The sequence below is a fragment of the Puma concolor genome, chromosome D2 (assembly GCF_028749965.1).
Source record: "Puma concolor isolate L17-30 chromosome D2, mPumCon1.1.hap2, whole genome shotgun sequence".
NCBI classification, from domain to species: Eukaryota; Metazoa; Chordata; class Mammalia; order Carnivora; family Felidae; genus Puma; species Puma concolor.
The window spans coordinates 34,766,056-34,791,314 of NC_141677.1; the positions used below are offsets into that span (position 1 = coordinate 34,766,056).

At 39.5% G+C, this 25,259-nt stretch overlaps 2 protein-coding genes across 10 annotated transcripts in view; one reads left to right on the plus strand and one right to left on the minus strand.

The window, feature by feature from the left end:
* FAM149B1 (family with sequence similarity 149 member B1) overlaps positions 1-17,102 on the plus strand; it is a 96,696-nt gene extending 79,594 nt beyond the window's left edge. For 3 of the 8 annotated variants that reach the window (XM_086679969.1, XM_086679974.1, XM_086679973.1), the window contains 7 exons: positions 5,445-5,569; positions 7,151-7,257; positions 10,726-10,950; positions 11,681-11,743; positions 12,228-12,351; positions 12,598-12,723; positions 15,241-17,102. In XM_086679969.1, the coding sequence (XP_086536095.1) occupies positions 5,445-5,569; positions 7,151-7,257; positions 10,726-10,950; positions 11,681-11,743; positions 12,228-12,351; positions 12,598-12,723; positions 15,241-15,435 (965 nt within the window). In that variant the 3' untranslated portion in view covers positions 15,436-17,102. The remainder of the gene's footprint in view (positions 1-5,444; positions 5,570-7,150; positions 7,258-10,725; positions 10,951-11,680; positions 11,744-12,227; positions 12,352-12,597; positions 12,724-15,240) is intronic. The other 5 variants (XM_086679971.1, XM_086679970.1, XM_025918044.2 and 2 more) reach the window with 5 other exon arrangements.
* The window catches only part of DNAJC9 (DnaJ heat shock protein family (Hsp40) member C9), a 100,660-nt gene extending 75,450 nt beyond the window's left edge, over positions 1-25,210 (minus strand). The window contains exons 1-6 of one of the 2 annotated variants that reach the window (XM_025918416.2): positions 24,778-25,210; positions 22,736-24,156; positions 22,422-22,562; positions 21,634-21,888; positions 19,585-19,671; positions 17,791-19,214 (exon numbers count right to left, since the gene is read on the minus strand). In XM_025918416.2, the coding sequence (XP_025774201.1) occupies positions 19,095-19,214; positions 19,585-19,671; positions 21,634-21,888; positions 22,422-22,562; positions 22,736-22,915 (783 nt within the window). In that variant the 5' untranslated portion in view covers positions 22,916-24,156; positions 24,778-25,210 and the 3' untranslated portion in view covers positions 17,791-19,094. Of the gene's footprint in view, positions 1-17,790; positions 19,215-19,584; positions 19,672-21,633; positions 21,889-22,421; positions 22,563-22,735 lie in introns of those variants that run through there. The other variant, XM_086679979.1, reaches the window with a different exon arrangement.
* Between the last annotated feature and the right edge of the window lie 49 nt (positions 25,211-25,259).

A 25,259-nucleotide genomic window follows, 5' to 3' on the forward strand; every position in this document is an offset into this window, starting at 1 on the left:
AAAAAACAAAATAGGGGTGCCTGCGTGGCTCAGTCAGTTAAGTGTCTGACACTTGATTTCAGCTTAGGTCATAATGTCACTGTTTGTGAGTTCAAGCCCTGTGTCAGGCTCTGCACTGATAGCACAGAGCCTGCTTGGGATTATCTCTCTCCGCCTCTTTCTCTGCTCTTACCCCACTCTTGCTCTTTCTCTCTCAAAATAAATATTAAAAAAAAAATAAATGGGAAAGGGAAATAAAAGGGGAAAAGTAAGGGAAATAAAAACAGACTAACAGAGAACAAACTAGTGGTTGCCAGAGGGAAGGGTGGTGGGGGGATAAATGAAATAGGTGGGGAAGATTAAGAGATACAAACTGCCAGTTATACAATAAGTCACTGGGATGAAAGTACAGTATAGGGAATATATTCAAAATATAGTAACAATTTTGGTAAGAGATGGTAACTATGCATCAGTAGCAAGAATTCTGAAATGTACATAATTGTCAAATCATTGTGTTGTACACCTGAAACTCATGTGTCAACTATACTTCAAGTAAAAAAAAAAAAAATGAATCCACATATATGACCAGTGCCCAGACCAAGAATAAAATGTTACCAACACTTCACAAACCCCTCTCGTGCTTTCTCTCAGTCACTTACTGAACTTCTACATCCCGAAGAGTAACCCTATCCTATTAGGATTAATTTTGTCTGTTTTATAACTTTATAAGAATGGATTGCTATAGTATATACTATTCTGCATCTGTCTTTTTAAACTCAACATTGCTAAATTCAACTGTTTTGCTTGTAGTAATATTTTCATTGTTTTTTTTAAACATTTTTTGATCTTTATTTTTTTTAATTTTGGGGGTAATTTTTATTTTTTATTTTTCTATTTTATTATTTTTTTAAATTTTTTTTTCAACGTTTTTTATTTATTTTTGGGACAGAGAGAGACAAAGCATGAATGGGGGAGGGGCAGAGAGAGAGGGAGACACAGAATCGGAAACAGGCTCCAGGCTCTGAGCCATCAGCCCAGAGCCCGACGCGGGGCTCGAACTCACGGACCGCGAGATCGTGACCTGGCTGAAGTCGGACGCTTAACCGACTGCGCCACCCAGGCGCCCCTCTATTTTATTTTTTTGATGGAGAAATAATTTTATTCATTTTTTTCTGTTTTTCCTTTTTTTTTTTTAAATATGAAATTTATTGTCAAATTGGCTTCCATACAACACCCGGTGCTCATCCCAACAGGTGCCCTCCTCAATACCCATCATCCACTCTCTCCTCCCTCCTACCTGCCAGAGAGAGAGAGACAGAGCATGAGCAGGGGAGGAACAGAGAGAGAGGGACACACAGAATCCGAAGCAGGCTCCAGGCTCTGACCTGTTAACACAGAGCCTGACATGGGGCTTGAACCCATGAACCATGAGATCATGACCTGAGCCAAAGTCAGATGCTCAATCAACTGAGCCACTCAGGTGCCCCAATATTTTCATTGTTATATTCTACTGTATGACTGTATCACATTTTACTGTTGATGGGCATTTGAGTAGTTTGCAGTTTACCAGCATATAGTGTTGGCAGGAATGTTTTTGTATGTGTCTTTTATGCATGTAATACATGACTAAAAGTAGCACAAATGGGTCATAAAACATGCTATTTCAACTTCAGTGGCTACTGTCAAAAAACTTTCCAAAGTGGTTGCATCTATTTATGCTCTTCAGTACTGCATGAGAGTTCCAGTTGCTCCATGTTTGCTATATTTGATACTGTCTATGTGGGTTCTTTTTTTTTTTTTTTTTAAATTTTTTTTCAACGTTTTTTATTTATTTTTGGGACAGAGAGAGACAGAGCATGAACGGGGGAGGGGCAGAGAGAGAGGGAGACACAGAATCGGAAACAGGCTCCAGGCTCTGAGCCATCAGCCCAGAGCCTGACGCGGGGCTCGAACTCATGGACCGTGAGATCGTGACCTGGCTGAAGTCGGACGCTTAACCGACTGCGCCACCCAGGCGCCCCTATGTGGGTTCTTTTTTAAGCCACTCTGTTGTATGCTTGTCAAGTTCTCTTTTAAAGCTAGTATTAGAGTTTAGAACCAACACCCTTTAAAAAATAACTAGTAAAGGGGCGCCTGGGTGGCGCAGTCGGTTAAGCGTCCGACTTCAGCCAGGTCACGATCTCGCGCTCCGTGAGTTCGAGCCCCGCGTCGGGCTCTGGGCTGATGGCTCAGAGCCTGGAGCCTGTTTCCGATTCTGTGTCTCCCTCTCTCTCTGCCCCTCCCCCGTTCATGCTCTGTCTCTCTCTGTCCCAAAAATAAACAAACGTTGAAAAAAAAATAATTAAAAAAAAAATAACTAGTTAAGGGGCACCTCGTGGCTCAGTTGGTTAAGCATCCGACTCTTGATATTTGGCTCAGGTCATAATCTCAGGGTGGTGAGATTGAGCCCCATGTTGGGCTCCGTGCTGGGTATGGAGCTGCTTGAGACTCTCTCTCCCTCTCTCTGCACTTCCCCCACTGTCTCTAAAAACAAAAGAAAACAAAATAAAAAAACTAACTGGTTTATGAGTTTAAGGTTTTGATAATATGACATAAATTATAAAGTCCACAGTCATATCCAAACTGCAATAATAATAAATACTTTTTTTCTTAAATTTTAAGTAGGCTTCATGACCAATGTGGGGCTTGACCTCACGATCTGAGATCAAGAGTGGCATGCTGTACTGACTGAACCAGCCAGGCAACTCAATAATAAACACTGGTGATAAATAAAGAAACGCTTTCCATAAGAGACTCTTAAAAACTGAGAACAAACTGAGGGTTGATGGGGGGTGGGAGGGAGGGGAGGGTGGGTGATGGGTATTGAGGAGGGCACCTTTTGGGATGAGCACTGGGTGTTGTATGGAAACCAATTTGACAATAAATTTCATATATTAAAAAAATATATATATAAAGATTTTCATCACAAAAAAAAAAAAAAGAAACGCTTTCAATTTTTCAGTATCAAGCATTGAGATATCAGAGAAAACTTTCATTTCACCTTTCACAATTTACCAAGGTTGGGCTGTTGCAATTACTCAGCTCTGCCCTTGAATGCAGCCATAAACCATATGTAAATGTGTGGATGTGGCTATGTATACTTCTAGAGACTCTGTATATGTGTGATTAAGTTTCTTTATATTAGTATGATACTAATTCTCATAGGGTTCTGTAAGGAATAAATGAGTTATATTAGAGGATATAAAATAGTTACTGGAATATGTAAGAGTATAATAAATGTTACATATTATCATTACTTTTTAAAAATAACATCTTGAAGTATGGAAATAACTCTTGCATTTTTGGCTTTGGTGTGGACCAGTTGGTTAGTTGATATCAGAGCCAACCTACAGGTGCTGGTACAAACCTATCCCTACTACTAAAGCAACTTTTTCTACCCCTCCATGAGGAACAAAGCCAAACTGCATAGGACCATTTGACAACTTGTGGTATTTTAAGGTTTGTCAACTGTAACCCAAAAGTATGTAAAACCTTGAGGAAATGTAAACATTTATTTTTGTAACTTGTTGTTTTCACAGTCATTTAAACTTCTTTTTAAGTTTGCTTATTTTGAGAGGAGGGAGGGGCAGGGAGAGAGAGAGAGAGAGAGAGAGAGAGAGAGAGAGAGAGAGAGAATCCCAAGCAGACTCCACACCGTCTGTGCAGAGCCCAACACAAGACTCGAACTCACAAACCAGGAGATCGTAACATGAGTCGAAATCAAGAGTCAGATGCTTAACGGACTGAGTTAAGGTGCCCCTACTCACTCTAGTCATTTAACTTTTAATCAGGCCATTGTAAAAATCCAAATTAGGGGCGCCTGGGTGGCACAGTCGGTTAAGCGTCCGACTTCAACCAGGTCACGATCTCGCGGTCCGTGAGTTCGAGCCCCGCATCAGGCTCTGGGCTGATGGCTCAGAGCCTGGAGCCTGTTTCCGATTCTGTGTCTCCCTCTCTCTCTGCCCCTCCCCCGTTCATGCTCTGTCTCTCTCTGTCCCAAAAATAAATAAACGTTGAAAAAAAAATTTAAAAAAAAATCCAAATTATGAAAGAATATTTTATTTTTTTAGTATTTATGTATTCATTTTGAGAGGGGGTTAGGGGAAGGGAGAGAGAGAATGAGAATGAATCCCAAGCAGGCTCCACATGGTCAGCACAGAGCCTGCTTGGCTCTGTGAAACACAAGATCATGATCTGAGCTGAAATCAGGAGTCAGATGCTTAACCAACTGAGCCACCCAGGCACCCCCCTTTTTTTGAAAGAATATTTTAAAACCAAACCTAATAATTAAAATGAATAATTATTGTTACTATTAACCCTAATTTGCTAATGCAGAAACAAGCTTCGCTGGACATTTTTGTCAAGAAAAGATATACTTTCTCTGAATTAAACCAGAGCAGGAAACCAAATGATGATAATGGAAGTGATTTAGAAACAATGAAGACCCAGAGTGCATGTCAATTCTACTCAGAAACATGATTCCTCATCTTGAGTTGAGCTTTGGAGCTATAACTGATGATGAGAAGTGCTAAAATCCCCAAATCCAGTGTTTTGAAATTATGATCAATGATGCTATAAACAATCTTGAACATTTCTCCTAGTACACATGTGTAAGATTTCCTCTAGGGTATATACCAAGGAATACAGTTTTCTGGGTCATAGAGAATATGCATCATCAACTTACTAGATAACATCAAATTATCCAAAGTGATTGTACCAGTTCTGTATGCCCATTAACAAGTACACAAGTTCCTGTGTACAGTCTCATCAGTACTTACTAATCAATGTTTAATTTTTTGACAACACGTAAAAGGAAGTTTCATTGTGGTTTTCTTTATCCATTTTTAAAATTGTTATAATTTACATACAGTAAAATTATCTTTTTAGTGTGTAGTTCATATTTTTCATTTTTCCTCTGTGCTGAATTCAGAATTATTTCTTCACATTTTTCTTCTAGTTCACTAATTCTGTCTTCAGCAGTATCTAATCTATTAATTCTGTTTTTAATTTTAGCAATTCTAGTTCTCTTCTGTAGTTTTTTTCTTTTCCAATTCTTCTTGGTTATAACACTAGCCAGATTTAAGGGCTTTAGAGCCACATGTGCCTGGAGGCCATTATATTGGACAGTGCCTATGTAGAGTATTTCCATCAACTCCAAATGTTCTATTGGACAGCTTTGCTCTGGAGTTGTTTTTCCTTCTGCCAGGTACAAGTAGGTATCACCAGCCTTGGAAACCACTTAACTTAATTTGAGGGTTGTTTTTTGTTTTTGTTTTGTTTTTTGAACCATGCAGGTGGTATTAAGTTGGGCTGCAAAAATGCATGAAGCTTATCTTGAGATTATGAATTCTCAGGGAAGATTATTTTTCAGTTTTGTTGTGGGTCTGAAGATATCCATGGGTAACAGATTCTATTCCTTTGTTCAGATGATGAGAGTAATGTTGCAAACACCAGACCAGTTTCAGAAAGCCCCTGTGTGCTGAGTGAACCACAACCCTTGGTTTTACCTCGAGTGCCACAGTCGAAGGTGCTGTCCATCACCTCAAATACAGTAAGCCCCACACGGGAATGTACTGGAGAACCTACGACTGTTCTTGCCAGAAGTTTGCTCAGAGTTATTTGCCTTAATTTTATTATTTATGACTTAACTTTTTTTCAGTAATGTGTTTATCACAATAATCCAGTGACTCTGCACTTATAAGTTTAATTTCAGTTTAAAAAATTAATAGCAAATTAGGGTTAATAGCTTTTTAAAAAAGTCACCCGTAAGTTACGCAATGTAGAATCAGCTATATGGTTAGCCTAAGTCTGTTTGGGAGAAGAATAAAGGATATGACGAAAAGGATAACATCCTATGCTTTGAATTTCTCCATTTTGACTCCTATTCTCTTCTCTCAGCCTGATTTTTATTTTTGACATTTGAATCTGTTAACTTTTTTGCCTTTTGGGTGTTTAGTACTCATTAATAACTGAGGCATAAAAAGCAAACCAAAGTAAGGACAAAGTAGTCCCAATTAAATCTGTGGACAGACATAAGGACAGCCATTTCTTGCAGAAGGCTGATGAACCTGGTCTCACATCGCCTCATCTAGTCCCAATTCCTACATGGTAGTTTCAGTGTTACTTGTGGCCAAAAAAAAAGGGGTGGGGGATTCTAATCCTTGAGCCATGCTCATCAACCCTGAGTTTTACTACCAGATCTAGTATTTGCTTTGTTGGTATACTGGCTGATATTGTCCTGCTGGATTTACAAATGTGTTACATAAAAATAAAATCAGCAAGGCCCATCCATATCTTATCACATTGGTGGCTTAACCAGGTAAACTAATGTTCTTGGTGGTAATAAAATACTTCTAACATGCTTAAGTAAGTGGTCTGACTATGGGTTAGGTACCCTAAGTTATGAATAGTTAACTTAAATGTTTCTGGCTGCTAGTGACCAAAGGAAAGAGAAGTGTTAGTTCAAAGATTCCTGAGAGAAAGTAGGAGGAAAATGCATGCTACAGCAGAAAAGGAGATAGCCAGAAAGGGCACTGAACTGATGATCTGACAGAGAAAATCAACAGCACTTCAAGGTGGCAATGTCAGTCCAAGGAAGATTAAACCCTGATAACACTAGAACAAATAAGATTAACTCTTTCTAATAAAAGTCTTCAGATTTTAGGTAATGACAATAGCTGACTGCTCCAGGGGTAGTGAAAGAGAAAGTATGTTTGTGCAGAGTAGAAGATTGTTTGATGGTGAAAGAGATTACATCAGAGTTTACTTTTTTTTTCTATTTTTGTTTCATATTTTGTTTTCTTTTTGGTTTTCTTTTCTAATGTAAATAATGATAGTAATGAAGTTCTCTATCCCTTATCAGAGTGGCTGTCAACAGCTTTCATCTCAGTTGATCAGGCTTCCCTTGCCTGCTGTCATTTAAAAATGAAGAGAAAAGGACTCTGACTTGTGATTTTAACAGTGGACTTGGGGACCCAGCTAGGCTACTGGAGAAAGATATTACAAAAGTTAAGGCATAGGAGAAAAATGTACAGATCTCCTAATTTGAAAATATTATCTTTCGGCAAAGTTGGGAAACCAAGCAAGTATCTTCACCAACCAATAACAAGTAACATTTTCTTTTGACATGTAGATGAATCTCTGTCAAGCAGCAAGTGGTCATCAGCCAAATGTGAATGGTCTCTTGGTCCATGGGATGCCTCTACAACCAAGAAATCTCTCCCTAATGGACAAGCTACTGTAAGAAGTATAAAACTTTAATAGACTCTAGAATTTACATAGATCACTGAGAAATAAAAGGAAAGCTAAATCAGTTGATCAATATGCATATTGAGTACCTACCAAGCAACCAGAGAAATTTGTGAAGTAAAAACATCTAAGGAAATGGTTTCCATCCTAAAGGAGCAGATAATGTAACTGGAAAGAGAAGACACACATGGGTAAAAAGAGACCCATACAGGGCATCTTTGTGACTGAATGTCAAGTGTGTGGTACCCAGAGTGAATGCATGGTGATCCCAAAGAAGGAAGGCATTTTGGTAGGTAACTGTAGGTTTGAACTTTTCCTTCAAAGAAGGGAGTTTGGGTAAGCAGAGATGAGCAACAATGCTATTGTAGGTAGGAGGAATGGTGTGGGAAAAGGTTTGGAAACAAGAAAATAAGAACTTTTTAGAAGAGAAAGCAGACCAGTTTTGCTATAATGAGAAAAGGAAGGGGTAGGTCACAATTTTAGTGCTTCTGACCTAAGACCACTGACAATCTTTCAGAGTTAAAACAGATATATCATGGTGTAATTAGTGGGAAAAAGTCTATGAAATTAATGAAGGCTGGGACCAGACTGGGGGTTTTGAATGCCATGTTTTTGAGATCCGTTTATGTTGTTGCACATGATCTTCTCTTTTATTGCCAAGTAATATTCTACTGTAAGAATACATCACAATTCATTTTCCTTTCTCCTGTTAGTGAATACCTGGGGTGTTTCCAGATCGGGGCTGTTATGCTTAAAGGCACTATAAATATTCTTGCACAGGTCTTTTTTTTGTAGACCTATGGCCTCATTTTTCTTGGGTATGTAGACAGTGTCATAGGACAAGTATATGTTTAATTTTATAAGAAACTGCCATACAGTTTGCCAAAGCTAATTACGCCATTTGACACTTCTGCCAGCAATGTATGATTCAGTTGGGAGCACATATATTTAAATCAGGAATCTGAAAGATAGATTTCATAGCAGAACACAGATTGAAGCAGGAGGAACTGAAGGTAAAGAGTCTAATTAACATAGGGATTCAAAGGGCACCTGAGTAGCTCAGTGAGAAGAGCATGCAACTCCTTATCTTGGGATTGTGAGTTCCAGCCCCATGCTGGGGTGGAGAGATTACTTAAAAAAAAAGGGGAGGGGGGGCGTCTGGGTGGTTCAGTCGGTTAAGTGTCCAACTTTGGCTCAGGTCATGATCTCACGTCTTGTGGATTCGAGCCCCACATTGGGCTCTGTGCTGACGGCTCAGAGCCTGGAGCCTGCTTCAGATTCTGTGTCTCCCTCTCTCTCTGCCCCTCTCCTACTTGCACTCTATCACTCTCAAAAATAATAAAAAACATTAAAAAACTAAAAAAAAGGGGCACCTGGGTGGCTCAGTCGGTTAAGCGTCCGACTTCAGCTCAGGTCACAATCTCACTGTCTGTGAGTTCGAGCCCCGCGTCGGGCTCTGGGCTGATGGCTCAGAGCCTGGAGCCTGCTTCGGGTTCTGTGTCTCCCTCTCTCTATGCCCCTCCCCCGTTCATGCTCTGTCTCTGTCTCAAAAATAAATAAACGTTAAAAAAAAAAAAAGCTAAAAAAAATAAGATAATTATATATGTGTGTGTCTATATATATATGTGTGCATGTATGTGTGTGTGTGTGTGTGTGTGTGTGTGTGTGTGTGTGTTCAAGCATGAGCTGCTAAAAGTCTGTACTCAAGTTGTAGCAAAAGATAAGAAAGGAATGGAATATTTTAGGAGCTACTGTAAAAGAAATCAGATTCTATAAAAATAGAAGAACCAAAGTCAACTCTGAGAAGGGAAACTTGTTTCAAGGGAAACGTTGTGGGATAAAGATGAATTTGGTTTGGGGTGTGTTGAGTTTATAATGCCAGGCCATCTCACTGGCAACATCGAAGAGGTCACCTTTGGAAGGTGATCTAGAAGTCACTTGGCTAGAGGTGATACTGAATCCAAAATTATAAATGAGTAGTCCAGAAGACAAAATAAAGATAAGCATAGAGCACTTAAGGCCTAAAGCTTCTGTAATGGAAAGGAGTTTGGGTGTGGAAAGGCTAATAAGTGAATGGTTACAGAGGCAGGAAGACCAGCAAGATCTCTTGTGAGTAATGCTCAAGGTTTAGTCCATTCCTTGATGAGTATTTCCCCTTCACAGTCCTCCAAACACTGAGGTATAGTTTGCACAACAAGACATCAAAGGGCCTGAAAGTTTGAGAAACTTGTTGAAAGCCAAAAGAGCATGTGGCAGAGCTTAATTCTTTCACTTTCCCTCCATTTCCTTGTCCAAATGCTCTCCTAGGTGTCTTATAGCACAAATGTCTCTTCTATATTTAAAAAAAACAAAATAAAAACCCCCAAATCTGTAGGGCAAAGTTTAAGCTACTGAACTGTTTCGGCATATTTTACTTATCAGAGTACTTACAGAAAAGTGTTATTTCAGTTGCTTAAGCAAATAGAGATCTTCTGTAGTCCTAGTGCCCTGGGCAGCAGGCGGCTCTGGACCTTTTGCCTGCTTCCAGCTTTCCAAGGAACCCAAACCCCTACCCTCGCAGGCTCCAACAAGCGTGGCATTTTTTTTTTTTTTTAATTTTTAAATTTATTTTGAGAGAGCAGAAGCGGGAGAGGAAGAGAGAGGGAGACACAGAATCCAAAGCAAGCTCCAGGCTCTGAGCTGTCAGCACAGAGCCCAATGCAGGACTCGAACCACGAACTGAGAGATTATGACCTGAGCCAAAGTAGGACATTTAACGGCCTGAGCCACCTAGGCGCCCCACGAGCTCAGCATTTTAATATTTGAGTGGGAGCCACACCGGTGCCACGTTGCTTCCAAGCAGCAATATTTGCCTTTCAACTAAGTCTGTCCTTTGGCACAAAGAATGCCTCAAATATGGTGGGGATCTCATTCCCTGAGGTAAACTTTCGGGAAGCACTCTAGTGTAGGTACTCCTCAGGTTGGCCTTCACTGTAACTGAAGAAGTCATGGTCTTGGCAGGTGAATAATGGATTTGCTTTCCCAAATCTCCATTCTATTAAATTACTTGTATGACTAAAATGATGTCCTTTTAAGAACACATTCTCAGAGTGCCTGGGTGGCTCAGTCGGTTAAGCATCCGACTCTTGGTTTTGGCTCAGGTCATGATCTCACGGTTCGTGAGTTCGAGCCCCACATCAGGCTCTGCACTGACAATGTGGAGCCAGCTTGGGATTCTCCCTTTCCTCCCCTCTGTCTACTCCTCCCCTGCTTGCTCGCTCTCAAAATAAATAAACTTAAAAAAAAAAAAAAAAAAAACAGAACACATTCTCATGCCTGAACTAGATTATGTAGTTTGTATAAACTAGATTACTTTGCCTTTTTCTCCCTTGAATGTATTTTACACTCTAAGCTTTTGAGTCCTGTTTCTCTACACATAGCAATTCTGATTTCATTGTGGGTTTCTGATTTGGCCACTAGAGATCTTGATGACAAGCTACTTATGAGACCTGGATCCAGTACCATCCTTTCAACCCGAAATTGGCCAAATCGAGCCCTGGAGCTTAGCACATCAGCTCTGTCATACACAGTGCAGTCCGCCAGGAGACGCAATCCCCCACCACGTACGCTTCATCCCATCAGCACAAGCCATTCATGCGCTGGAACGCCAAGGCCTGTGGAAGAAATCCTCAGAGGATCCCGAGTGTAGGTTTCAAAGCAGAATTTTTGGAAACTGTGATAAAACTAATGAAGAATTTTATGAACAGAATGAATGCTTAGAAATTAATCATTACATATTCTCATGATTGTTTAAATTCAATATAGAAAAGGTGTGGTTACATTTGAATATAATACGGCTATTGGATCTCTCTGTTAGTCTAGCTTAAGATTTATATTTCTACAAATGAAATGGCTAGAATACTTCAGTGACACTTATCTAAGGAATAAAACATATGTATCTTATTAAACATCTTCCTTAGTGGATATATGTTCAGTGAAATTCATCCCAAAATAATAGATCCTCTGAATATTTTTCTGTACCATTGGGATCTGCTTATTCTACTGACAATGATAACATTTTAACCTCAGATAAGTACTTGCCTACATACCAGGAAAAATAAACCTTAGCACTTCTTAGGAAATAACACTAAACATATTCGCTTCCCTTTTCCTACCCTTACTTCACTTTGAGCCTCATAATGCAAAAAATATTTAGAAGCCAATTTTTTAAATAAAATTCTCTCATTAGTTGTTGATTCATAAAACATATTAGGATGTTTGATTCTAAGACTATGATCAAGGGTATGAGGTAATATGGCTATAACTGTGTTTTGAATTCAGCTTCTAAATTAAGCATATGTCACTATGCTTCTCTCCCAACATGTCATTCGTGGACTTTGATTTTTCAATTTCTTGTTTTAATTTGTCCCCATAGATTCAGTAAGAGATGTCTATACCGACCACAAATCTTTCATGACACCAGGGTTCTTCTCACCTGGTGAGAACTATTTTATTATGTTGATGTTGATACTGATACAGCTATAGATTAAATTTATTGAGGATAAGTGTGGATAAGGGAGGACTACTGTTATTAGTGAAAAGGACAATCAAAAGGCCCAGAACTGTGGAGAATTCCATCAGATATGAAATTACAAATCCATAACAGGTTAACACCATGCAGTGTTAACACCAGACAGGGAAAATTTCACTAAGAGCTCAACTTATGCTGTGTGCCCAGGATAAAGTTTCAACAAAAATCAGAAAATACTATGAAAAATACTATGAAAATACTATGAAAAAAACCAAACTCTGATTTTCCAAAATCCTTTCACTGAGATTTCTTTACGTAAAAACATAAACAGCTTAAAGCATCTGTGCATGACATTAACTCATCTCCTTCATTTCTTTCGTTCTAATTAGTTCTCTTGTATTGTTGTAACTTTATGCTTTCCTATCTTGGTGTTTGCTGGTGGGATCTGCAGTCCAGGAGCGGCGGACTCACTCTCCTCTCCCTCACCAATGCCCCTGAGTCGAAACAATCTCCTGCCACCTATTGGCACAGCTGAAGTGGAACACTTAAGCACTGTGGGGTCACAAAGGCAAACGGTAGGTCTTTCTCCTGTTGCCTTTTCCATGTGCTTATGAGACCTCACGGCCAGCAATTGTGCAAGATCCATGTTCTGGTCTTGATTTATACTGCATTTTGTCAAAAGTACAAACTGAATCCTAATTTATGACAATGGAATTGGAGCTGCTTGGCCTGCAGTTATCATACCTACCTGGGGTGATGTAGGCCATGTACAGCTCTCACTACAAATTAACTGTTTCTTGTAATTTTTGTCTCCTCTGCAGAAAACCCATGGTGACTCCAATCGAGCTCGAAGTGCAGTGGTGGATGAGCCTAACCATCAGCAGCCCCAGGAGAGGCTCCTTTTACCTGACTTTTTCTCCAGGCCCAACACTACTCAGTCATTTTTGGTAAAGTGACATACTTCTATGGTCTTGACAGTTGGGGAAAGAAAATTAAAAAAACTAGTCTGGCAGACTTAAGATTTCATGTAGTAGCTTAATCAACTCCAAGAATAAAAGCTGAGGTTCTTAATAATAAAAATAGCATTAGTAGTATATTTTTTTGAAATTCTAACTGGTCTCTGCCACTTATTCAACTCATAAAAAGAATAAGTTAAAATGCCTTATACATGAGTCACAAATTCTAAACAATTTAAATTGTTAAATATTAAATATTTCTGAGAATAAACAAAAAAAAAATGTTAAACTCCAGTGCATATCAGATCAGCATAACTCATTCTCTAACACTGCCCTTACAGAGTTACACCAAAACTGGTATCAGATTATGATGTGGACTGATGGAGAGGTAACTCACCTAAAAAAAATAGAAGTCAACTCTTTGATGTTTGAGATGCTTACATTACCATTTAATGTGCATTTACTAGCCTTTTAAGCAAATAATAGAAAAACTGAGTTGGGAGTGGAGGCCATGCACTGACCTTGCCCAACTGTAGGCCAGGAGCTCAGCCCCACCTGATCTTTGTGGCAAGAGGGCTTGAAGAGCCTCGGGAAGTGAATGGGGCCACACTCAGTGCCCAGGAGCCAGGGGCCTCACATCTTATACCAGTTTTCAGGATGGTGCTATTTGAAGCCCACTTATTCCAACTCATAAGCTTTGAACTATATCAGCCTAAAGCAATATACAATCCTCCACTGAGAGTGGTGAGAACAATAAACTACTGGGATGTTGTATTAGTTTCCTAGGGCTACCGTAACAAATTACCATAGACTGGGTGGCTTAAAACAACAGAAATTTATTCTATCAGTTCCAGAGCCTAGAAGTCCAAAATCAAGGTGTCAGCAGAACAATGCTCCCACTACAGGATCTATGGAGGATCTTCTCACCTCTTCTTGGCTTCTGGTGACTGCAGCAGTCCCTGGCCGTCCTTGCCTTGCAGCTGCCATCACTCCAGTTTCTGCCTATACCTTCACACAGCCTTCCTCCCTGTGTCTGTGTCCAGATTTCCGTCTTATGAAGATACCAATCATTGGATTTATGGCTGACCCTAGTCCAATATGACCTCACCTTATCTTGATGACATCTGCAGAAATTCTATCTCCAAATAGTCATATTCACAGGTTCCAGGTGGACATAAATTTTGGCAGCAGCTGCAGGAGGGGACACTTCAACTCAACAGACCTTAGGAGACTTTATTTAGGGGGAGATTCACCAAAACGTGACCTAAAGGGAAATGTGAGCATTTCTGATTCTTACTCAATGTGAACTCTAGAAAAGTTTGAGAACCTCTATTAAATCTGTCCTCTCATAATTTGATTCAGGGCACTCGTTAAAGCAGTGTTCCATGATTATATTCTACAGCTAGATTCTCTATAAAACATTTATATAATTTTCAGTTTCTTCTTTTTCTGACGTTTATAACAATAAAAGTAAGAATTTCTTACCTTAGCTGTGTCTTTCCCAGTTTGCTGTCATGCAAAGGGAGATCAGCTAGTTGCTCGATGTAACTGAGAGCATTATAACTGAGTCCCTGGCTTGGCACTTCCAGACTAGCACTCTGCTCCTACAGGTGAACAAACTATTTTTATGGACCATTTAGCTCACCACAAAAGTTAGTCTGCTTTTGTAAATAAAGTTATTACAGGAGAGCTACCGTACTCATTCACTTATGTACTGTCTATGACTGCTTTCCCACTCTAACAGCAGAGTTGAGCAGTTTCTAGCAGTACGTACCACAAAGCATAAAATATCTACTTTCTGGCCCGCCAGAAAGGAAGTTTGGTGACCCCAGTAAAAAAAAAAGAAAATGGGGCTTCACCAAAAAAAGGTTCCTGAAATGTCTTAATTCCAGTGCTCTGACAGGGAACTGAGAGGGATGTTTTTTATTCCAGAAGCACCAGCAGGATGGCATTGATAGGTGTTTTTTTTTTTTTATATTTACATTTCAGTGTTTTAATCATATCTTAAAATTTTTAAATTATCAGAGGTGATTTTGAAATGTTTGAACTTCATACTGAGAGTCACATTTCAAGTATGGAGGTAAAGTCATGGGTGTTTTAATGTTGCTGAAAAGGCTCTGTTGTTTTAAACTTTAGTCAGCAGGCAGTCTAAATTAGATAAAATTCCCTTAACAGCCATTATAAATACTGAGAAATATTAAACCATATGGATTACTTATAAGTGCTAAAATTATCTTAAAGGCATATTAATAAAATTTTAGAACTTAAGAAATTTTTAAAAAAAGAACTTAAAAATTCTTACAAGTTAACAAATGGCTTTGTAGGTCCCCGGCTTGGGATTCTTTACTTGAAATACAAGAGTGCATTCAACCAACTTGTCCCTCAGCTGGCAGACAATGCCATTTACATTGCTGTCTGATTTCAAGGTATTCCTTTATAAACCTACTAACATACATCCTTTGGGGGAAGTCCCATTGTAAGAAGTGTCTCATCTTTTCTGTTTTACAGCCAGATACACAATATCATTCGTGTGTTGCTGAGTATCCTCATCAGGCCCGACCTGGTAGGGGATCTGCAGTGACAGGTGGGACCATTGCTCTTATTTTACTATGTGGCTATGTTAAGACCCTGCCTTTGTCTGTTTTCTATGTTTATTTTCCCTTCCTCCAGATTTTATTATATTTTGTTTTCCTACATTTGTAAATCATCTCAAATTCCTTTGGAAATGGCATATAATAAAGATCGAGGAGACCTCTGTTGCCCAGAGCCAAGTTCCAGATTCGTTTTCTCATATGTAAATTAACTTCTCACCACTCTGGCAAAATAGACAGTACTTTCTTTTCTTCAATCTAAAAAACTTAAGTGAAATAAGTCATTTTTATAACATTCAAACACTGCATGGGTTTTATTATGTAGATCGATATTTCTGTAGAATAAACTTGCTATGGTCAGTTAACCTGCTAGGCCAAGGTAAGAAAAGAAATTTAAAAATGACAAGACATGCAGACTCTTAGCCTATCCCATTAACTTTTATTTCTAAGTCATATTCTATAGACTGTATTTTCATAGGAAAGAAGAAATTTTAAGGATATCTTAAAAGTTATCTTCCTATAATGGTCTTCTCACCACCATCAGGGTCATTCTCATTATGTTGTAGGTGAAATATGGAAGTATTAAGCAGTTGAAATGTTTCCTGTTAATAAGATTAAAAAATAATCTGCCTCAAATTATCTGTCATCCAAGTAAATTCTCTTGTTCAGTTCCTATTTGCATTTTTTGGCAGTCTCTGAATGCTTTCAGTGGATTCTTTTCTTGGATTAGTAGTCCTCAAAGAGACACAGTGCTGCCTCTGAGCTATAGTTACTGCATTTAGCCATGTTGATGGCCAGTTATAACATTTAGATAAGTGAAACAGACATATTAGTCTGTTTTACTTGGTGGGTTCTTCTCTAGAACTAGGTTTCATATCTTAATACAGACTTGTAGGTTTTACATGATAAAATAATGTAAATGTGGTTCTTACTGCCTTGGTAAATATATACTTTATTACTTAGTACCAGTCTCCAAATTTCAGTCCAACTGATAATTGGAGCAAAAAAAGCCCTTAGATATAAATTTGAGATTACCAAATCTAAAATGTCTACTAATGTTACTTTATGATGTCATCTTTGTCTGACAGGTCCTCAGTTACATGGGTCTACAAAATCTCAAAACAGAGGTGGACCAGTCTCTAGAACCAAGCAGGGACCATAGGGCAAATAGAAGAACCTGCTTCAGGCTGCAGGGAACACGTGAGAGAATTTCATGAATCAGTGTCCAGTCATCTTGTGATGCGAAGCTTGTATACAAAAGAACTTAAAACATCTTCATGAAGTGTTAATCTGGTGTAACTGACTGAGGAAAAAAAAAAAGAATATCCGCCAAAGATTACATGGGTACTGTTTTTCCAGTTACCATCTTCTTTCAGCATTAAGTTAACCTACTCCACTGGACAGAATCTGTATCCAAAAATGTAACAAATGAATAATTATCCCCAAATCACTGCTCATGTTGTCTGTTAATGATGATCAGTTCAATTATAGGATTCTATAAGAGTCTATGAAGACTATACATACACAAAAAGCAGCAAATGATTGTTTGATAACATGAAGCTATATCACTGGCTTCAGAACACTTCCACTTGTATGAATTTCTGGAGAGTTGTACTCATTTTTAAGGCATTTTTAGGAGACAGTTCTGTCAAAACTCTGAGCTACTCATCAAACAGATGTCATTCCTAAAGGTTTCTCTTTAGATGTCCAATCTTCTAGGCAGAGGTATGGAAGGGGTGAGTAATAAAGACATAAATGTTGAACACTGGTTTAAAGTAACTTATGTAATAAGTCATAATGTATATATATTTTCAGACAGGACAGCTCAACCTCACAATGCCTGCTTGATATCAGATTATGCTTTTCTTAAAGGACTTTAGCGGTTATATATATATATTTTTTTAACTATTAAATTCACCTTATCAGATTTTCTTCTTAAGTTCTAAGTCAACTTGAAAATTTATTGGGGCGCCTGGGTGGCGCAGTCGGTTAAGCGTCCGACTTCAGCCAGGTCACGATCTCGCGGTCCGTGAGTTCGAGCCCCGCGTCGGGCTCTGGGCTGATGGCTCAGAGCCTGGAGCCTGTTTCCGATTCTGTGTCTCCCTCTCTCTCTGCCCCTCCCCTGTTCATGCTCTGTCTCTCTCTGTCCCAAAAATAAATTAAAAAAAAAAACGTTGAAGAAAATTTATAGAATCTGCTGGTAAGCCAGCAATGCCTTAAAATTTCAGAAACTCTGGTAATTGGTCTAGTATAAACATATCCTAAGAGCAGAAGTAGAGAACTTCAACATTCTTCTGATTTCACCATGGACTTTTTTTTGGAGGACATTCATAAATGCAGCATAATGCAGGTTTTAACTATGGCTTAAATTTATTTTATTTAAATTTCAATGAACTTTAATTTTGATTACCCTATAAGTTTTAAATCTTGTTAATCTTCAGAGTGGATAAATTCAGGTGACCATAAATAGGGGTATCTTTTTTATTATATCAAAGTGTACTATGCTATCATATAAAGAAGACAGATGCTTTGAACAACCTGCCTTAAATTATATTTTCAACACAAATTAAAGAGTATTTTTTAACCTGTGTGTAATCACAAACTGAAAGCGTTTCATGTGCTTACCTCAGTTATCATACATAAAGCTCAGTAACAGAAGGGCTGTGTTATGCATATGGTATTGGATACGTAAGTCTACAAATCAGAGATATTAAGTTTAACAATTGCTAAAAAAATTTCCATATATTCCAATGACTATATACTGATCTGACTAAATTAAGTAAAAACCTGTACTTTTCTCACAAATCAATACCATGAGTGCATGGTAACAAACCACGGGATCAAGATGGTCTGCCTTTCAAATGTAGAGTCAGAAGACACCTCTGAAGAAGTCACTTAGCCCAATTCCCTCACCCTTTCATAGATGAGGAAACAAACGACCTAAGAACACTCAACAGTTACAGGTAGGACAACTTCTGTTTATGATACTTAAACCAGACTACCTACTATAAATAAGCTGACTAGGATTATTTTTCTTCTCTCTTCTCTAAGCACCTTCCATAGTTTCTCTAGATTACAGATTTTTAAATGATCACAAAGATCATTTAGAAGGCCCCACAACTTAATAGTCCTTTTTAACCTGTTTATTTCATCAGGTATTAAGTCTTACAAAGATGCCTGAGGTAATCTGAACATGTTTCTCCTACACTTCAAGCAGAGTACAAAAGCTGGCTGAGTAAAACAAAAAGGAAAGGGGATCTATTCAAGAATATTAAGCCTGAAAGTAAACTCGCAAATATGTGAAAGACAGATGTCCAGCAAGTGTTTTGAAGGCTTTCTAGCCAGGTAGAGTTACTGTTCTAATAAACACACACATCACTTCGAATACTCTGCAGCTGTGTGCACACTCTTGTGTGCCAAAATGACAACTGCTAAAGGCTATATGGGACAGACCCACATTCCAGATAAGAGTTTCTTGCACAGAAGACCCATAGAAGCAAGTGCTGCCAGGAATACACCACTCACCCCCATTCCCTCAAAAATCACCACTAAACTCCTTTATACAGGACCTCAAAGAATGTCAGGGGATTTCTAGGGTTCCTAAAATCAGGTTGAGAGATTCTGCGTGGTTTACAGAATTGATCTGAATAATCTAGGCTGGAAGGACAATTTTTCTCAAGGGCGGGGTTGACTTTTGTCTTCAAATCTTGACTGTACCTTGCCTGTAAGGGCACCAATTAACACTTAAAGACTTTTGAAGAGAAAATTCCATTATTTCTTTTCTTTCTTGAGAGGCGTTTTTTTCCCTCCTCGTTTAGAAGGTTTGCAGTACTTTGCTTCCATCTGAGCCAGAAAATTGTCCATTTCCTTTTGCCGATCCTTTTGTCTGCTCTGTTTAAGAAGTTAAAACACAAGCTTTCAAAACACAAGGCTATCCAGAGACAAAAGTACTCAGTGGTTGCCAAGGGCTGGTGAAAGGGAGAATGGGTGAATGACTGCTAATGAGCAAGGGATTTCTTTTAAGGTGATGAGAATGTTCTGGAATTAGTGCTGACAGTTATAAAACTTGATGAATATACTAAAAGCCACTGCATTGTGCACTTTAAAAAAATGAAAACATGGTATGCATGGTATGCAAATTATGTCTTAAAAGAAAACAAAATACCCACAACATCATATATACACTATAATGAAAATACTAGCAGAAGGAATCAGAACACGAAAGTGGTGACAACCTTTAAAGACAACCTGTCAAGTTTACCTGAATGACTGCTTTCAAATTATCTACTCCTTCATCAAGGCCCAACTCCTTCCTGCTCATTTCTGCTTCTTTAGCCTCTTCCTGAGCCTAAAACAGAAACTCACATGAGACTCCATGGAAACTTAGCATATACTAAAAACATACCCTCTTTCCCAACACCAGATCTATTAATAACCTTTCATTTTGAGGATTATGCAGGTTACAAGAACACAATTACATAAATATGTCATTCATTAAAAGACAACACAGCTGACAGCATGCAGTAGATCCCCTGATTCCAATAAGCATTTCTGAGTTTCCCTCATTTCTACTAGCTAGGGGTAGCAAGTAGTTTGGTATTCATAAGCCACATGGTGGTGAGAATGAAAACAAAACACTAGAAGTAGGAAAGGTCATTTAACCAAGGATGCCCTCAAAAACGTTGTCAAGATACAGGCATCTCAGATTCCTCTCCTCTGGAAGCCCACTTTTTACATGTGACTTGTGGCAGCCTTGAGAGTAACCCTGGCTTAAAATTCCCAAGTAGTCAGAACAAATACTAACAAACTCAGTTTTAACCTTTCTTTACCTGATTTCAAAGCCACCTTCTTCTGCCAAATTTTCCTAGGGCACTGATTCCAAAATACAACAAGAATATCTTGAGAAAGGTTAATGAGTTTGTTCTTTATTTCAGGGCAACAACTAACACTATAATAGGTCCCAAACCCCGGTAAATTTTCTAAATAACAATGAACACCATTAATACTGGGAATGATGATACATTAGGATTTTGTTATTCCAATAAAAAGAGTTTCCATGCTCTACTTTCAGTCCTTGTATTCTATTTCTGTCTTTTAATACTGTGTACCCACTCCCCAGGTTTGGTGGAGTCTCTCTCAAAACTATACCATCCCCCATCCCCCAATTCTAGGGAAGTTTCTCAAGCTAATATCCTATTACTGGATACAGCTGTGCTCAGTTTCACCAGAGAAAATTATTACCAACTTAAACGGTCAACTTGAGCCTAAACAGATATAGCCCATGAGCCCAAATGATTAATACTATTACTTTTTAAAGTATGCTCCATGCCAAACATGAGGCTTAAACTCATGACCCTGAGATTAAGAGTAGCATGCTCTACTGACTGAGCAAGCCAGGCACCCCCAAAATGATAACCTTGATACACATTTCACCTTGCTCAACAAATATGTACACACACACACACACACACACACACACACACACACACACACACACACACACACACACGAGCTCACCCCTGGTATGTATCTTGTATCAAAGTTGCAGACCTACTTCCACCTCCAAATCTTACACTGTCTACTCTCCACAGAGCTCCCATTAGGAAATCCAGGTTGAGGCAATGGTTACTATCCCAGAAGACCAGACACACAGATGTTTGCTACCTTGAATCCACTCCCTCCCAGAATCTCAGCTGTTCCTAAATTACTTTCCCCTGCCATCAACCCTCCCTCTACCAATGCCACAGTATAGTAAGGTACAGAGGCCACAATCCTGGGCTCACCACAAGAGTGTTTCTCTCAAAGTGTGTTTGGGAATACAGTTGCATCAAAATAAACTGAATCGTTTGTATAGAAATATATATTCTAGGCCTAACTCAAGAACCAGTCTGGGCAAGGGCAAAAGAAAATCTGTATTAACAAGACACAGTGCCCCCCCTCTCCCCAAAAGTTTCTGTCATCCTCTCCCCATCCCTTAACCGAGTGAGAACCACCATCTAACCTATGTATCTGGACTCCATTAATTTATCTCTTGAGGAATAAAGAATATTTGTGTTAAGATGATATTAGTTTAAAAAAAAAGATATTAGTTAAACCATACACATAGTAAAATCCTGTTGACCACAACATACTAGGGAAAAAAGTTTCTCTTGATGAGCTGGCATGCTCATTTCATTAGACAACCACTATTTAATAAGTTAACCCTGATTCGCATTTCAGTAATCTTCTATATATTTGTTATTGTAAATACTCTCATATTCTCTTCGGAAGCAATCAGGATATAAATAATAAATTGCATTCAAAATCTTACCCTCCTTTTTCTTGCATTCATCTTTTGCTTGGATTCTTTGACAAAGGCATTATAGGATGGGATCTCTCCAGCATCAATGGCTTGCTGAATAATGTTCCTTATCCTGGGTTCCTCTGTGTACTGCACACACAGCACAGACTCCATGATCTGATCCATGTCACCCTTGAAATCCAAATAGGCCTGTTTAATATCTGCCAGCTCTTCTTCAGAACCTTTGTATGTCTTTTCAAAAGCTTGAATGTCTTCTAGAGATATCTGAACAGAGACATATGCTTTAGCTTTAACTGACAATTTTATTTTAAATAAATAAAAAGCATACTAGTAAAACTAGATTTAGGTGTTGAAATATTTCCCCCCAAGTACAACAGTTGCTTGAGTTGAAATTGTTGCAAGGAACCACATTTTCTATGCCAAAGCTTTTCCAGAGTTCTCCCTGCTCCAACCTTCACAACTACTAAATTACAGACCAGGAAATTTTAAATGAAGTCTCCCGGGAAAACTCGAGACTTACATGTGGATATGTACAATGAAGCACTATCTCGTAAAATATTAAACTACCTTTTTCACTACAATCGCTCTACATCAACAGTAAAGTAAAGGCTCATTTAAATAGATTTATTCTTTGTATCTCCTGAGGAATGCTTGCTTGTATGTGTGTATATATCTGTATTTTGAGATGAAACAAATTCCTCATTCCTACACAACACAAAATGCAATGCCTTAAAGGCATTCAATAAACGTTTGTCGAATGAATGAACAGTCACAGAGAAATCTCCAGAGTCCTCTACCTTTTTAAAAAGTAATCTCCAATACGTCTCCCAGTCCCGATCTTGGTTGAGCACATCAGAATCTTCGTCCACTGTTCCCTGCTCGTTGTACAGTGCTCTCTGCTCTTTGTCGCTCAGAACAGAATAGACTTTCCCGAGGATCTGTGGGGAAAGAGCATCCAAAAGTCACCCTTTGCATTCCTCACTGAAACCGCGCTTGAGAACTAAAGATTACAAAAAGCCAGACCCGGCTGGGCGCACTCCGCTGGGGCGGGGCCAGTCGGCCAAAAGACCAAGAGAAACCCAGGAGGCCAGTGGAGCGGGGACTCACATACCTGGAAACGGCGGGTGGCGTCTTCTTTGTCGTCCTCGCCGACCCGGTCCGGGTGCACCTGCAGAGACACCTTGTGGTAGCCGCGCCGGACCTCGCTGTCCGAGGCCTCGCGCCGCACGCCCAGCACTCGATAAAGGTCGGCAGTACCGAACACTTCCTCGCACAGCTCCAGCAGCCCCATGGCCAGTAAGGGCAGGGAGCGAGCTGCAAACTCCGCAAAAACTGCCGGTTCCGGCCACACTGCCTAGCGCTCCGAACTCCCTCCTTTTCCCGCGCAAAAATACCCAGGGCGACTGCGTCACAAGAAGCGCCGGAGGGGCGTGGCCAGGACGCCGCACTTTACGGCGGCTGCAACACGGGGGCGTGGCCAGTCTAGAGGGAGCTGCTGTGGGAACCTCCTTCCGCGTGGTTAGCCTTTAAGGCCCAGTGCCAGGATGCCCTCCTCCCCTTACTCAGGAAATCTGGCGCCTATCTTCTCCCCAGTGTCCCAACGCATAAGCTTATTTAATATATGGCAGGTCCATACTACTCGAATCTATATATTGCTGTTTTGTTTGCCTTTTTAATGTAAAAAACTTCATTAGCATTGACGTTTGGCAATTTGATATGGTTCAACGATCCAGACAGGAGTACACAGAACGCGCAGACCCAATAATTTTGCAACCTACAGGCTGGGACTGCTGGGTAAGGGGTTTCCCTCGATTCCTGCAAGAAAAAAAAACCCTAAACCAAAAGCACAAAATACCGGTCTTTTAACTCTAACGTTTATTACAGAATCATTCCCATTTACCTTTCACTTTGGTGAAGGTAACGTGACCCAAACCCTCATCTTAGTAAAAATAAAGATGCTGAAGAAAAAGCTTTTTTTTTTTTTTTTAATGCTTTCTAAAGTACAAAGCTGGGTTTGAGCATGTTGAATTTGATGCAATCAACTAGAAGATGGTGAGAAACTGTGTCAGGAGATCCAAAGCAAGGCTAGATAGAGCTTGAGATAACCTTGGAAATCAGGGACAGGATGAGCTCACACAGGAAGTGTGTGTATACAGATCATAGGCAAAGGATAAACCAAAGCACAAAGTGAATACTTGAGTTGGCAGAAACTCAGTAGCTCAAAATAATACCTTAGCTTAACTCATTTCCCAGCAGTTCCCCTTGCTGTTCAATACTTTTCAGAATCATTCTCCTCTGATCTACAATTACAGTTTACCCAAAGATCTTGAACTCTCCAAAGTGGATTATTATCTTTAACTTCCAGAGTTCCCATGGTTTTCATAGCATTTCTCATTCCCAGATTCCAGATGAAATCCAGGTAGTCAGTTCTTCTTGGCCTGCTCTGCCTTCAAAGTTCCCTCAAAGCAAGGGAGGCCAACCAGTGACACCCCTGGGACAGACTTGATGATGCCATAGCGAGATCGCTGGTAACTGTTCTCAGGATACAAAACCCAGACAATAAAATAAATTGGTACATTGATAGCCCTTTAGTATCTCCTCTATAAATCTCCCCACCCTGGTCTCATGCCAAAATTTGAAATCTGTACTATCCAGGGTGTGCACTAAAATTCTCCAATCCGTGCCCGTGGTTGTCCTGCAAAATGGTGGACCAGATAATGTGACACCTTGGGTTTTGGGCACAGCCCATCATTTATATTGCCAAATTCATCATACCTAAACTTCATCCTATCACTGGCTTTTTCAGTGGACTTTTGAAAAGCTCCTCATCTTTGCTCATCTCACACCCACCCTGCCCCAGACACTCTAATATGCTGTAAAGGGCTCTCCAGGTAGGCATAGTGGGCTCTGAATCCTAGCTCTGCCCAAATGAAAATAGGTGGCTTTGGTCAAGTTTCCACCTCTCAACCTCAGCCTCCCATCAATAAAACAGAGACAATCCTACTCACTTTCATGATACCTAATAATCCTCACAAATAACCCTACTTGTAAAGAGCTGAGAATGTACATAGGTACTTTTCAATATTACCTTTCTTCCATTTTCATATTCTTAAAATAGGCTCTTATAGCCTAAAAGCTCATTAAAAACTCTACCTTTGTAGGGCGGCTGGGTGGCTCAGTCAGTTAAGCGTCCGACTTCGGCTCAGGTCATGATCTCATAGTTCTTGAGTTCAAGCCCCGCGTCGGGCTGTGTGCTGAGAGCTCGGAGCCTGGAGCCTGCTTCGGATTTTGTGTCTTCCTCTCTCTCTGCCCCTCCCCAACTCATGCTCTATCTCTCTCAACAATAAATAAACACTAAAAAATTTTAAAAAATCTGCCTTTGTAAATTTGAGATTATGTGTCAAACAAGACAATATAAATTTATAATTACAAAAAAATAATAATAAGCAAAGTGTGTCTTTGAGCTAGTGAGATGACCGTAAGTGATTAAGGAAGGAATTACTCTGATGGACCATGGACAGGCTGGCTGGGGGCTGTCAAACAGGGGTCTTGGAAGGCAACAGATTGTAAAGTTGCCCAAAGAGATCCAGGGCCCAACCCAAAGTCCAACACACCCCATAGTCACGGTCCTTCTC